The sequence below is a fragment of the Bacillus rossius genome, assembly GCF_032445375.1.
Source record: "Bacillus rossius redtenbacheri isolate Brsri chromosome 9 unlocalized genomic scaffold, Brsri_v3 Brsri_v3_scf9_1, whole genome shotgun sequence".
NCBI lineage: Eukaryota > Metazoa > Arthropoda > Insecta > Phasmatodea > Bacillidae > Bacillus > Bacillus rossius.
In genome coordinates this window covers 20,151,006-20,166,538 of record NW_026962012.1, presented here as the reverse complement: position 1 = coordinate 20,166,538, position 15,533 = coordinate 20,151,006, and the positions used below count along the sequence as shown (strand labels likewise).

General features: G+C 42.0%; 1 protein-coding gene across 1 annotated transcript in view; it reads right to left on the bottom strand.

Annotated features, from left to right (window-relative positions):
* Positions 1–4,338: 4,338 nt before the first annotated feature.
* Positions 4,339–15,533, bottom strand: part of LOC134542714 (PI-PLC X domain-containing protein 2) — a 110,988-nt gene continuing 99,793 nt past the window's right edge. Inside the window, exon 7 of the mRNA XM_063387187.1 lies at positions 4,339–5,139. Coding sequence (XP_063243257.1) covers positions 4,932–5,139 — 208 coding nt within the window. The 3' untranslated portion in view covers positions 4,339–4,931. The remainder of the gene's footprint in view (positions 5,140–15,533) is intronic.

Below are 15,533 nucleotides of genomic sequence, written 5' to 3'. Positions count from 1 at the left end.
GACGTCAGGAAAGAGGAGCACAGATCAGCAGCAGCTGCCAGCAGGACGTCCAGACGCACCGTCCAGGCATTGGCCGGGTGGTCGCCACAGCAATTGCAGCAGGTGGTAGGCTCGGACACAGGCCGAAGGCATTGCTGCGAGGTGTGGGCCTCCCCGCAGCGAACACAACGCGAAGCCTCGTGGGAAGTGTGCCCGAACTCCTGGCAGCAGAAACACTGAACCAGCTTCCCAACACCCGGAAACGGCTCAACCACAACACCAACACTGCATAGGTTGGTCAGCTGAAGGGCCAAGTGGAGAGAAGAAGTACCCTGAAGCACCACAATAAAGAGAGGCAGCGGCCCTGGAAACTCCTGACGAGACTGCAAGCGGACAATAGATGACTGCAGTATGCCGCGCTCCGTGAGAGCCTCAGAAATATCCTCAGTGGAGGTGTCAATATGCAGATGCCATAAGGACGATACGTACATTGCGGTCCTCAGCGCTCTTCCAGGAGCGGAACTGCACGCCAGCTGCACAAAGATGCTGGACCATGCGAAAGTGGTCCTCGCGATTCGCCATCTGGTAAGTGGAAGTGCGGCTGTAGTGCGTCGCCTTGAAGTCGGCTGTGAACAGTGAGCGCAGCGCAGCCATGTCCTTAATCGCCGACGGAGAAAGATCCCCTTTGCACACAATCAGCGACTGCTTCCTCGGCTTAGCCTGCGTGAGTGGCGGAGCCGCGGACGGCTAAGACGGCCACGGCGGGCGGCGCGCGCGATGGGCCAGCAGACTGGGAGGAGCGACGTCCACTGCGCTATGGGACAGATCTCCGAGGCTGGCGCACCACCCCACAAGACCAGGACGACACAGAGCGAGCAGGAGAAGCGTCAGCACTGCGGCCTCTGGATTCATCACTATACTGTAACGATGAAGACCGAGAGGCCCCAGAGGAATTCACATGCTGGTGTTTGGGACGCGCACCATCCGTCCACTCATCAGAGTCATTGTACCATGCGGTGACCACCGCACGCTTGCCAAGACGTCCCTTGGTGGCCTCCATCAGATCAGCAGAACCGTCCGCCATGCCAGATGGAGATGGGCATGGGAGGCCAACCAGGGCATTGGTGCAACGGTAGGCCGGCACTGGGGGCGGAGCCATGGCAGCCGCAGACGACTGGAGCGAAGGCGGCGGCGCAGACAAAGCAGACGGCACCACCACGGGAGCTGGAGCCGCAGCGACAGCAGCAGGGCAGGCAGCTGGGCGAGGAGGCGACAAGCACGGCGACACAGAGACAGCCGGCGATGGCGCCACAGACAAGGTAGGAGAGGTGCCAGTCGGGGTCAACAAGGACAGACTCGGACCAGGAAGGCCATGAGACTCGGCAGGTAAGACAGGACCAGACAAGGCAAGGGGCACGGTAGGCGCCAACTGAGAGACTGGCAGGTCAGGAAAGGTGGGGGCAGCACTGAACAGCGATGGACCGGGCCCAGATGGTCGACTGAGGCCAGAAGCAGCAGCAGAGGCCGACATGCGCGACGAGAACACAGTGGTTGTGATAGTGCAGGTCGTCAGGGTGATGGTCGGCGAGGAGGCGGGAAGACCAACCACAGCAGGCGGATCCCCCAGCACGGAGGAAGAGGAGCCGCCAGAAGCACGACTGGCCGCCGAACGAGGCAGCAGCGGAACCATCACAGGGCGAGTCGGGCGGTGGCCCTGGCCAGCTGCGGCTAAATAATCCAGATCAGAGTGTGCCTCTTGCAAGCGCGACAGCCTGCGGCCTCGGCGAGCAGCGCGCGAGCGCCGCGAGTTTTGCCATGACAGCGAATCGTCGTCAGAAAGCACCGCAAACCTATTACTGGTAGGCAGCAAAAACAAGGCATCAGAGTCGGGAATCGACTCAGGCACACGAACAGCAGGAGAAAAGGTGCGGCGGCCATCAGCCATAACGAAGCAGCAAAAAGGTCAGACGAAAAGCACACAGTAACAAGCGCGAAAACAGAGCAGCAACAAGCAAGGCAAAAAAGGGACAAAAATCACAAGCAGAAACAGCAATCACGAAAATCGCGTAAAGACAGGCACGAAAAAACAGAAACAGCCAGCAAAGGCAGTCCAAAGCACAGCAAAAACTGCACAAAGAACAAGACCAGAGAATCCGCAACAAAAAACCAAAACAGCAAACGAAAGAGACAGCAAAAACATCAGAAATACAGCAAAAGAAGCAGCAAAACCGACCGACGAGAAAACTTGCAGACAGCAGGCGAAACAGCGCGCAGGGAGTCCCTGCACGCCCGCAGAGACGGCAGCACAGTCGGCGGGCAGCGTGACGGAGGAGTTCGTTGGTGCGGGTCGTGGTCACCGCAAGTTAACGCAGCTGGGGTGAGACAGGGACTGACTGACAATCCACTGGAGTGGGCCGTATTTATAGTCCGCTGGGCCCTCACCGATCACACGGAAGAACAGTCCGGAAGCCCGCGGCGGAAGTTCGGCTCGTCGGTAGTTCCGGCGCCAAGCCCGCGAAGCATATCTGAGTCGAAAGGACCCGAGCGGGCCCGATGGCTTGCTGTCAGGCGCGCAGAATTCGAACAGTGCGCGCCCTTGTGCTGCGGTTGGTATCCAGGCGACAGGCAAGGGCGCAGTCTTGAAATTCATCAAAGTTACGCAGTGCGAAACTGCGTAACACCCTGAAAAGAACTAAAATTATTAAGTTAAACAATCTGCCACCCAGAGCAGCCTCTAAAGAAAAAACGGGGGTTGTCTGTAAAGTCGGTTTACAGACGATAATTTTACGTGATTACGTCATAAGAAAACAATGATGAAGAATTGCATACTTTATAATTTTCAAATATTATTTACAGTTTTTGCAAATTTAATTTAAACAATTTGTTTAAATATATTCAACGAACAATTGGTTATATAAATAAACTAAATTCAAATCAATATTAATAAATTGTTAATTTGAAATGAGGAAATTGGACAAATAAATCCAATTTTTTAAATTGCTGCTTTCAAAAAGCCCGCCTTAACCTGTTTTGATATTATAGAAGATTTTCTCGCACGGTGGTTGGCCGGTTCTCGCACGCTCGGCTCAGATGGAACATGACAATGAGTCATGCTTTTTCGTGCGTGCAGCCGGCGTTCATCAATTTATAAGACGTTATCACGTCAAAAAGGTTTAAAAATAAAGACAGAAGATGCTAATAGATTGGTCAATGCAACACGGCGAAGTCCTCGAGGTGCGGTGGCTGTTTCCTACTCCGGAAGGCTGGGCAGTGGTCAGGGTGTGTTGGCAACAGGAAGCCTCGGAATTACTGTTAGGCGTCGAACAATTATGTGAATAACAAGAAACATACCAGAACCCTTCAGGCTCCTAATAATAATTTGTCAGCATTTATGCTGAATTAAAATTATTTATATAGCTAGTAATTTATTCCTTAAATTCAAATGCACATAGTCAGCGTGGGAGTGCTTCCAAAGGTTTGTGCATGGTGCTGCTTCATCCTTACATACTATCCTGAAGACACATACATTTGAGGGATTTGAATAAAGATATAAAGAAAAATGACAGTTTAATAATTTACATGCTTTAAACATTAAGGGTGTGTGGCACAGACTCTAGTGAGCCTGTTGCAGGACTGTTGGCGGGAAGTTTGAAATGCGCTGAGGCCCTAGAGGGCGACCATATCGAGCTTGAGAGAGGCTGAAGCATGGGTCGACGTCAACGTAAAGTGAGTAAATCATCTCATGTAGGTACCAGGTGCCTTTGGCCTACGGACCATAGCATGTAAACTAACTGTATCTGTCAAGGCATGTGTTTTCACTCGTGCAACAGTTCTTTGCTGTAATGCAGCACATTTGTCGTTTGTCAAAACAAGTTTAGTGCATGTAAAAAAAGACTTTAACCTTTTCTTGTGTATTTAATTGTTTGTTTACTCTGTAGAATTCGCATGGTGTATCCTAGTTTGGTTTTTGAATTTAACTTTCAATGAAATGTGTAATTTACCCGGGCAAGCCAAACAAATGCCAGAGGATTCGGTTCTTTAAATATTTATGTAAATGTTCGTCTTGACATGCCATTTAATGTTGCTTTCCCTCTCTCCCTTCATGAAATAAATACTTGCTCTCAGGCACGACAGCAGCAACATTTAGCTATGTATTAATGACCTTGGTTGGATATCTGTGAACTATGTCATGAGTCACGTTAATCTGGTGCATCACACGTAAAGCATGGCGACAGCTACAACTGCAGCACAAAGTGCACATTTCTGATAAAGTGAATGGATTGAAACCAACTTCTGACACACATTACCGTCAACAAATAAATAATATATCATTTCAATACAACCAGTCTTAAATCTGTCTCAAGTTACAACACATCACGACAAGTAGTTTTATTTTTCAACACCTCATCAACTGAAATAAACCACTTAGCAAGAACTCCAAGTGTTCAGAATGGCTGGAGGGCTCTGTAATAAACCTTGTCACATTCACTGCTTGCACTACAGGACAGCACTGCAAATATACACCTCGACTAACACAGATTTACATGCTGCAGTGTACACTTTTCATTAATTGTAAATTATTTCAATTGCTATCTTGGATGGAGATTCACCATGTCAGGTACATACTAAAATAAATAATAAATTTAGTTACGATTTCACAAACACATTTTCAATGGAGAACATGACACTCTCCAGAAAACTAGCATTCAAAACTGAACATCCCCCCCCCCCCCCCCACAAACAACCATTGGCTAAGTTAGTGAAAATCACTGGTTGAAGATTCAGTATTATTATGTCATTACTTTAGAAAGCTGCGCATTGAGATCATTGGGAAAACTATTCCATCACATTCAATTTCAAAGGGGAAGTCTGAAATTGAAGACTGACTGCAAAAGGAATGCTTGCGAGAGCAGTGCACGGAAAGCACGCCGAGAAGAGAAGCAGACATGTGTTCACGAGGCAGGCGAGGCAGGTGAGGCAGGCCGGTTGAGGCTGATGACGGCGCGCGCGAGGCAGCAGGCGGAGCCCACAAAGTCGTAGATGACTACGTTGACGCCCTTGGGGCCCGGACGCAGCTGACGCAGCCAGGGCAGGATGGCCGCGTCGCAGCGCTGCGCCAGGCTGCGCTGCAGGTCTGACCACAGATGCAGCAGCACGAACCTGCAGTCAGTGCTCCTCCACGTCACTGACATACTCACAGTCTCAGTCATCACCACGCACACTAGTGTAGGCCTACATTACAACAAGTTCATTTCAAATTGAATACATAATATAAACATATCGTATGTTCATAATTAATGTCACACAAATGAAAATAATACATATAACTCGTACATATTTAACCATTTATTAAACTGACAATTTAAGACTCCACACACAACGTGTAAAAATTAGTGAAATAAAAAATGTGGTTAGTAATCAATAGTTTACACATTTCAAAAATATGTGACAAGATCTTTTTTTCTGAGTGTTTTAAAACTAACTTAAAAAAAAAATAACATGCAAATAACAACCCCAAATAAATCTGTTTTAAGAACTGTCAGCAATTTTTATGTAAGCACTTTCTCATTATTTAAATTCGACAGAATTAGCTACCATGAATATTTATATTGTCAAGGAGTAGACATATATAGTGTTGTAGAGTTGTTCAGTGCCGTGCTGCGACACAAGCCAGCCTGCGCGCGAGGCTAGGTGACGTCACGGCCTTCCCGGGAGGCGCGGCCTGACTTGGTCTGAGCGCAGTTGGCAGTACTGCGCCACGCGCGCAGAGCTCATTGCGAGCGACCGTTAGGACCGCTGGCTTTGCAGGTTGCTGGAGCGGGGGTAGCGGGAGGAGCAGTTGGTTCGTGTAGATCTGCTGCGGTTGTTAATGTCCCGCGAGGTCATGAATTAGCTTCCCAGGGAAGGGCAGGGTACTTGCCTGGCGGCCATGAAGCTGTGTACCCAGACGGGAGAGGTAAGCAATGGCGGCTGTAAAGGTAACATAGAGTTTAAGAGGACCTCGACTTGTTTTCCTTGTGTGAGAATGTGTAGAATCTATATATATAAAAATGAAACCCGTTTTCCTTGGTCACGGCATCACGCGTGAACGGCTGGACCGATTTCACTAATTTTTTTTGTTGTGTTTGCTATGGTCAGGAGAAGGTTCTTATGAAAGAAAAAATTAAGAAAATTGTGCGGAAAATTAGAAAATTTAAGAATAATGTATTCCTATTTCCCTTGGTCACGCCATCACGCGTAAATGACTGAACCGATTTCACTAATTCTTTTTTTGTTGTGTTTGTTATTGTCACGAGAAGGTTCTTATGAAAGAAAAAATTTCACGGAAAATTAGAAAATTTAAGAATACTGAATCACCATATATAAAATTATTTCCAAACTAACCCAACACTTTGTACAATATTGTCGCGTGGCTCAAAATTATCATTAATTTATTTAATTAGTTTATTTGTGGAAAATACAATTTTAAATTCTTTTCGATAGTTCAGGACTTGGTTTCCCTCACGCTAAGATGGGGTAACACCTTTGTTTGATTTGGGTCTCCGCGGGGCTGGAAGAGTGCGAGTCTTGCACGTCTTTGTCTGGGAACGCAGGCGTGACCGCGTTTCAGCCAGGCCAGCTGACACGTTGTTTGCTGCAATTCCAGAGAAACGCGGCGCAACTTGTTTACCGTTTTTTTTTTTAGGCCAGCTGGGAACGAGGTTGTGCGCACGCGCTTCGCGCAGGGCGAGTGTTGCAACCTGGTGGCCGGTTTTCTGACTACGTGGACAACCCGGCGCGGCCGACAGCGCGGCCGGCTTGTTGTAATAACTTTACGTGTTTGTAAAACACAGGAAAACTTCCCGTCAGGATGTTTTCCCCGTAGGGGTTTTGCAGCCAAGCAAATGGCTTAAAAGAGGTGTAAAATGTTTTCGCGGGGCTGTAATCCTGTGGAAGGCTGTCATGCTGCCCGGCCGCGCGGCGACTTGGTAATGGTTAGGTGAGTGCTATCGGAAATGGCGTCTGTGATGCCTGACTCTTAGTCTTCCACACCTTCATGTTTCTTCGTAGTTAACTTTAAATTTCTCGTCTGGTGTATTATTTGATCTTATAAATACTTAATTTGTTTGTAGAAACTTAGTGTTTTAACGTGTAATGAGTTGAGCTCTACCGTTTCCTTTTTATTTTCAAATATAACTCGGTAATTCGTTTGTATCCCGATCCTTCTCTTTTCATGTTTTTGATGACGTTATAGACTTAATCTAAATAATTTTTAAAATCAGTTTCGAGGTAGTAGATGTTCTTAATAAGTTTTAAAAATGAAGTTGTGGAAGAACTAATGAAGTTTGGTATCATTGGGTGGCCTGGAGGAAAGTATTAGGATAATGTTAATGTGTTAGTACTACTAACAAAATCTTATAGGGTTTATTGTTTTTTTATGTCGGAATAGTTGAGGTTTATAGCGGACATGGAAGGTGCCACCTCATTTGTCAGTTCTATTTAATTGTTATAAATAAATGTGATTGTTCTATTGTTTTTAGGTTTCTCTTATTTTTTTCTCAGTATCCTGATTTTCTATTCTTGTATAAGAATACACCTACTAAGATTCAATCCTCAGTGAAATGCTCTATGTCTAGTTACTGTTTTGAGTTTATAATTTATCTGAGCTACATTTTTGAAGAATTGAACCCCCCTCTGAAAGTGACACGTGACAGAAATGGTGGAGATCGCCGGTTAGTAGGTATAAAGAATGTTGGGATACTGAAAAATAAATTAAGATAAGAGTGTTATGTGTGGTCTAACATTTTGATTTATTTCAGTGAAGAAGAGCATGCAGTGCAGCTGGTGTATTAAGATAGATGTGTTTATAGGATTAATTGTTTAATGATAATAAAATTTATTTTAGGTTATTTCAGGAAACCAGTGGGAGACCAGGGATGGCTGTATTTGTCTAACAATAATTATTTTAAGGTGAAATGTGAAATGTATGCTTAAGTTAAGGACTAATGAAAATAATTTAAGGTGGAGTCTATTAGGAACATGAATTTTGTGTTAACAAGGGATGGCTAGTAAATACACAATTGAAATATTGGATGACAAAGTAAAAAACCCTGAGGACAGTGATAGTAGTTCTTCGTCAGATGATGAATCATTGAAAGCATTAAAAGATAAATTAAGCGACATAAAACCAGAATTAAAAGATCAGAATTTAAACATGGAGACAGGCAGATGTTTTGTGGACCCGGGATATTTTTTTAGAAAGAGATGTGAGGAGGTTGAGGAATTTTTAAAACAGTTTCGCAGAGCAGTGGAAGCAGTGTCGTGTGGGAGCACGAGGCGGACGTGTTGCGTTGTGCTTCACGTATTTTTATTAGTAATGTTACTATTGTTTTGTTTAAATTTTATGAATAAAAAGTTTTTGGTTTAGTCAAGTTAGTCACTCAGTCAGTCATGAGTTTTTTTTTGATCATGTCACCTATTAAGTGTTATTAATTTTAGCATTACGTAAATTTTAATTCCGGTTTAATGATTAATTAATTTTTTTTATTAAGTCACCATTAAATTTTTTTTGTAATGAATCTAAGAGTTTGTGTGGAATTTTTGGTTCAGGAACGATGTTAAAACTTGTATTATTAAGTAATGTTGTAGTCAGTGCTTGTTGCGGGCGAGGAAAGTCATGTGTCGTGGAGCTGGCGTACGATGACGAACGCGACGCTCAGCTGTGCCCTGACCTTGAGCGGCGCGACACGGCCCGGCAAGACTCGTTCCGGCCCGGTGTTTACCGGCCGGCTGGACGTCAGACAGATAAGAGTTTCACAGTTATTTTTTTTAATGATTTGGTTTATGTGCATCATTGACTACATAGTCTATTTATTTTACGAATTAATTTAGTAATGTTGAGAGTAATAATTTGAACAGATTTTATTTATTTTTCATTATAGTAATTTTTTTTGTTTGGATAATAATTAAATTTTTTTTTAACTTTGCGTTTTAAATTGTAGCAGGTACACAGTAGAATGGATTAGCTCTGAGAAAAGTGTGAGGTTTGTTTATTTGTGTGTTCAGGGAATTAACTCCAGGCAACAGTAAGGCATTATTTGTGTTTTTTTAATGTGAGAGTTGTTGTGATTGTCCAGCCAGTGGAGCTGAGCTGGGACAATTTGAGGAGTCCCTGGGAAGTAGGGAATGTAGAGCAGACCCATAGAAGATGGGCTGGCTACGTGATTAAGGGTCGGGAGAACCCTGAGAGTTATGAGTAGTTTGGGGCAGGAGTTCCCCAATGGTAGTACCGAAGTGGCTATCCCGTATGGGATAAGGGTACCACTTCAATGAAGTTTGGTGGTGGGGTTAGAATCCCTTGTTGTGTAGTGGGCCTATAGGAGATAGGCACTACAGCGAAATTTGTGGTTGTTCTGTTGGTAAATTCCCTGTGGGTTAAGTAAGATTGTTCTTAAAGTTAGGAAGTAGGGAAATGTGACTCATTGTTGGAGAGAGAGCTGGTGTACCTGCCTAAGTATTAAATTAAATTTTATTGAATTAATTTTTGAGAAAGTTTATTGTGTTAATAACAATGGAAGGGAGTTAATGTTTTTTTGAGTAAAGTGTTTTAAGTAATAAAGTTAAGTAATAAATTTTTTTTTGGTTTCTTCTTCTTGGAATGTAATGTTTTAATTTTTTTTCTCTTTCTTCTCAACATAATTAAAATTTAAATAATGTTTATTTTGTACGGTGTCCCTGATATTTACTTTTGACACAAGAGATAGTTCAAAGTATTTATTTTAACTACACGAAAATTTGTATTTAGCTTTGTGATACAGAGAAAACATTTTTTTTTAATGAGTTGTTTTGTTTGTGCTTGATTCTTATCGGTTTTGTGAAAGTAGTGTTACAGTACTCAGTTCAGTGGTGACTTGTGACGGGCTTCATGACTGAGAAGATGGTGCATGGTGTTGCTGGAGATTACATCAGAGAGGATCTGATAGCACCACCAGTAGCTGTTGTTTCGAGGTGTTGCTGTTTCCACCAGACGAGAACAACCAGCTGATTGCTGCCTACAGCATAACAGATGTTAAGGTGAAAGTATTTTTATTTTTTTTTATCATGTTCGTTATGTTTTTTTTAATTTTGGTGTAGGATGTTTAATACAATTTTTATTTCAGCTTCCATGGGTTATTAATAATAGGCAGATTTTAAGCGAATAAAGAAAAGTATTTTTTTTTGGCAGTCTAATTTTATGATTGTTGAGTTAGGAGTTTATTTTTTCTAAGAGATCAAGTTAAATAGTAAATAATGGTTAAAAGTAATAGACATAATTTTTTTTGATTTTGGCTATGGTCCTGGTTCGATGGGGTGGTTCTTGAGTTAACAAAATTTATTTGATGATGATGCCATTGTAGGAAGTTATGGAGTAATGTAGTACAGACCCTGGAGGAATGGGCTGTAGCATGAGGGTATGGAGGCCCTGGTTGTGACTGGGTTCGCAGGGTAGGCGACCCTTAGTGAATGAAGAATGAGCCTGGGGAATGTTGTGTCCTTTTGAAGTAGCAGTGGCTACCAATGTAAGAGGCACTGATGGGTAGAAGTGGTAGGCCAGGGAATTGGCACCACGAGGATGATTGGCCGAGCCAATCCTGCCGCTGAGAATTTTTGTTGTTGTTGGGTTAGAGTCCCACAAGGTGTGTCCACAGGAGGTGGATGTTAGGCATCTATTGGCTTTTTTTGTTTCGAAAATGTTGGAAGCATGTTGCTCAAGCGTGTATAGTCATCGATTTCAGGTCGGAGTCATTCTTGAACCAGGTGCCAGAGGTCAGACTGTCAGAATAATTTAAATTAGATTGATGAGATTATTGGTAAAATTATTTAGTTTCGGTGTTGAGGTTTGTACCTGTGGGTATGTTTAATAAGTTAATAAGTTAATAAGTTTTTTTTCTCTTTAAGACTTTTCAGGTGGCTATCCTGAAACCAGCTTTGTTGTTGTACTTAATAACAATGAATCTTTATTTTTAGGAAGTGGAGACATCCTCGGAGCTTTAGATATAGAAGTACCGTGTGATTGTCGTTTGTATTTAAACCAAGAACTTAAAATTAACGAGTTGTATCCATGTGATTCGTTAACGAAATCTAAATTTCAATTGGTACGTGTAATACCAGCTGCTTGGACGAAGTTACGTAAATTGAAAATTTTCCCTCATCCTACGTCTACACACACAGTTTTTCCATCTTTAATGGATTGTTTAGATGAAAATTGGCCAACTCTAATACCACATTTAAATTTTTCTTTGTCAAAGTTTGAAACCCCTTTAGACCCGATTCATTTAAGAGAACCCGAAAACGTACCTAGATTTGTAATGAAAAACTTACAGAGTATTGCGCTTTCCATTGTAAGTAGTGTATTATTATTAATTATTATTAAGAATCCATATCTAGTAGGTATTGGAACGCTACCAAGAGTATCCCCTTGGACAATGTTACTACCCTTGGCATAGAAATAAGTGTAACTGTAATTACTATATTGGTAATAGTTGGAATGTTGTTATTTCTGTTACTAAAATATCTGAGAAATCGGAAACCCCTCAGTATGTCTGTAGAAATCTCGACTACAGTAGAAAATGCTGTTCCTTCTACCAGTGGAAAGGTAGAATTAAAAGACATACTAGCCAGAGATAATGGTTGTGTAGCTAAGTTATCCAGTGAAACTGGGGAGGAATTGAAAGTAACCATTTCTGTTTGTGATGAATGAATTTTGTTCAATGTAAATGTAGTGAATGAATTTTGTTCAATGTAAAGCTTTACCTACGATTAGAAAAATTAGAATTTGATTAATGTTTATGTGAAGGGGCATGCGCCCATAAATAATTTTTATAGAACCAAATAACGATGGAGGGAGAATACCAGGTTCAATAAGGGGAAATTATGACATCAGGACAAATCATTGAGAATGTGAGTGGGATCCTTTCCGTATTCCCATTTTCCACCATAAATCCCTCCCCCCTTGTGTTTATTATTCAAGAAGTGACATTGATAGTTATCGTCAATCGAAGAAAATGACTTTTGAGGCGGACTTGTTAAGTGCAATTTCAAAAGGAGTGCTGTGGTGCAGCTCCATCCAGAACACTTGTCCCTTCTCGAGTTGGGAGAAGGCGCGTCGTTAAGGGTCAGCCAGATACCACGTGGGCGAATTGGGAGAAGAGGACAGTCATCTACCCATTGCTGCGGGCTGGTGCCCATATCGTCGAATCGTGTGGTGAAGCACGATTACCAAGCGTATCAGCGGTTTGGGAGTGGCCATGTCCCAGGACAGTGATTACGCATCGTGATAGGGTGTGGCCCCCCTAACAACAAATTTATCTAGAAGACTAGAATTATACGTAGTTTGGGACTACTGACCTGACTTTCAAAACAAAGTGTATAGCAAGACAATGCCAGTGTAATTATAAACTTTCAACCTACATGTGGACACAGTCAAGTTTTTGTTGTAAATTTTCCTATTAGGTACCTTACCTTATCCTTCCTCTACGAAATGTGGGGGGTAGGCTTTTCTTCAAGATGTTGAATATTGCAGATGAGTTACGAGTTTAGTTTTTGAATAGTTACGTGTTTTAAGAATCTTTAACAGTTATTTTTGTGTTGATACCTGGTATGACCCTCCTTGGTTAGTTGTGTTGATCTCATGAATATTCCTTGATAAAACACATGAAAATACGTCATTAATTTAAATAAGATAATTTAATTGTTTGATTTGTTCACTATTAATTTGATATTTGAGAGTTTTTTTTAGTTGTTTGTAATTGTATGACTCCTGATGCTGCTCATGTATTTTGTGTAGGAATGGTGTCGTGTGCCGTGGATGACGAGCAGTTGGGACGAACGACGTCGGGATGGACCGGGTGGGAGAGGCAGAAGTTGGAGTGGGGTGTGATTCTGCAGCTCACAGTTCCGCAGTCGTTCCTGTCTCTGCCCTGAGTTGGTTCATCTCTTCGCCGTATCCCTCCTGGCTGCTTGCTGTCCCAAGCAGTGCTAACATATGAAATTTTGTAAAACACACTTGTCCTCCGAGAGGAAATTGTCAATAAGTGCTAGTAGAACTTAGAATTGGTATTTATACATGAACAGCAACCACTGTAATCACTAATTTAAATTTGTAACTGGATCACATAGAAATGATAGGGACAATTGGTTTTTTTTTTGAAGCAAACTTAAATATTCCCCAAGCATTGTTGTAAGCTTGTGGGGCACAAGCTCCTGCCGCCCGGGGTGATGTCGCGTGGCTCAAAATTATCATTAATTTATTTAATTAGTTTATTTGTGGAAAATACAATTTTAAATTCTTTTCGATAGTTCAGGACTTGGTTTCCCTCACGCTAAGATGGGGTAACACCTTTGTTTGATTTGGGTCTCCGCGGGGCTGGAAGAGTGCGAGTCTTGCACGTATTTGTCTGGGAACGCAGGCGTGACCGCGTTTCAGCCAGGCCAGCTGACACGTTGTTTGCTGCAATTCCAGAGAAACGCGGCGCAACTTGTTTACCGTTTTTTTTTAGGCCAGCTGGGAACGAGGTTGTGCGCACGCGCTTCGCGCAGGGCGAGTGTTGCAACCTGGTGGCCGGTTTTCTGACTACGTGGACAACCCGGCGCGGCCGACAGCGCGGCCGGCTTGTTGTAATAACTTTACGTGTTTGTAAAACACAGGAAAACTTCCCGTCAGGATGTTTTCCCCGTAGGGGTTTTGCAGCCAAGCAAATGGCTTAAAAGAGGTGTAAAATGTTTTCGCGGGGCTGTAATCCTGTGGAAGGCTGTCATGCTGCCCGGCCGCGCGGCGACTTGGTAATGGTTAGGTGAGTGCTATCGGAAATGGCGTCTGTGATGCCTGACTCTTAGTCTTCCACACCTTCATGTTTCTTCGTAGTTAACTTTAAATTTCTCGTCTGGTGTATTATTTGATCTTATAAATACTTAATTTGTTTGTAGAAACTTAGTGTTTTAACGTGTAATGAGTTGAGCTCTACCGTTTCCTTTTTATTTTCAAATATAACTCGGTAATTCGTTTGTATCCCGATCCTTCTCTTTTCATGTTTTTGATGACGTTATAGACTTAATCTAAATAATTTTTAAAATCAGTTTCGAGGTAGTAGATGTTCTTAATAAGTTTTAAAAATGAAGTTGTGGAAGAACTAATGAAGTTTGGTATCATTGGGTGGCCTGGAGGAAAGTATTAGGATAATGTTAATGTGTTAGTACTACTAACAAAATCTTATAGGGTTTATTGTTTTTTTATGTCGGAATAGTTAAGGTTTATAGCGGACATGGAAGGTGCCACCTCATTTGTCAGTTCTTTTTAATTGTTATAAATAAATGTGATTGTTCTATTGTTTTTAGGTTTCTCTTATTTTTTTCTCAGTATCCTGATTTTATATTCTTGTATAAGAATACACCTACTAAGATTCAATCCTCAGTGAGATGCTCTATGTCTAGTTACTGTTTTGAGTTTATAATTTATCTGAGCTACATTTTTGAAGAATTGAACCCCCCTCTGAAAGTGACACGTGACAATATAAATATTTTTAAAGTAACCTTATGACGTTTGACATAGAATTGACAGAATGTTTGCTGCAAATATCTTCAAATAGGATGTAAAGAAACTGTATCGTTTAGGAAATATTTATCAACATTAACGTTTTACTACATATTGTACCGGTACATTCGGTACAGAGCTGCTGGCGCAGGCTATTCTGGCTGTGTACATTCTGCCTAGGCCATTGTCATGCCATAATTCGTTATTACTGTGTTGCAGTTTAAAAATAGAAAAACAAATCAATACATTATGTAAACATTTTCTATGTTTGTTTTTGTGTGATATACTTTCTTATAAAGAAGAATACAACCGTTTTCTTTAATTTACAGTTGAATTTTCATTTTTGAACTTTTTTAATGTAAATTTATGTCGTTTGACATATAATTGTTTTAAAGACTAAGAAGATTTTTGTTTGCTAATAAGTGTTTGTTAATCATGGTAAGTTCACAGCTTCATATTGATTTTTAGAACTTTTTGGTGACTACACAATACTATAATTTGGTATACATGGTTATACAGAAAATGTATGAGAGCTTTTTATTTTCAGTTGGATTTTCGTTTTTAACAATGCCACCAACCAGACGTACAAGCTTAGGCCGCAGAACTCGAAATACGGCAAGTCAAAGAAATATACGAGCAAATCAAAGTGATGAGCAACGCGAAGCGCGAAATGAACTTGAACGGAATCGATATCAAGATAGGAATGTTGTGTTTAATCCCCACAGAGCTGCATCTATATAAGATAGGTCAGCTATACAAAATAAAGTAGTGCATCATTGCTACACTAAGGCGGTACGAAGTTCGCCGGGTCAGCTAGTTATTTAAATAAATAATTACTTTCAGGGTGGGTTGATTGGCGGGCGCTGTCGCTAGACTAATAAACATTCTTAAATGTTATGCAAGCATAGCAGGACATACATGTGCATAGCGACATGGCCGAGGTTGGCGGCCATTCGAATGAGTTGTATTGATGTGTAACTAAAAACAAAGAGGTGTTTATCATGAC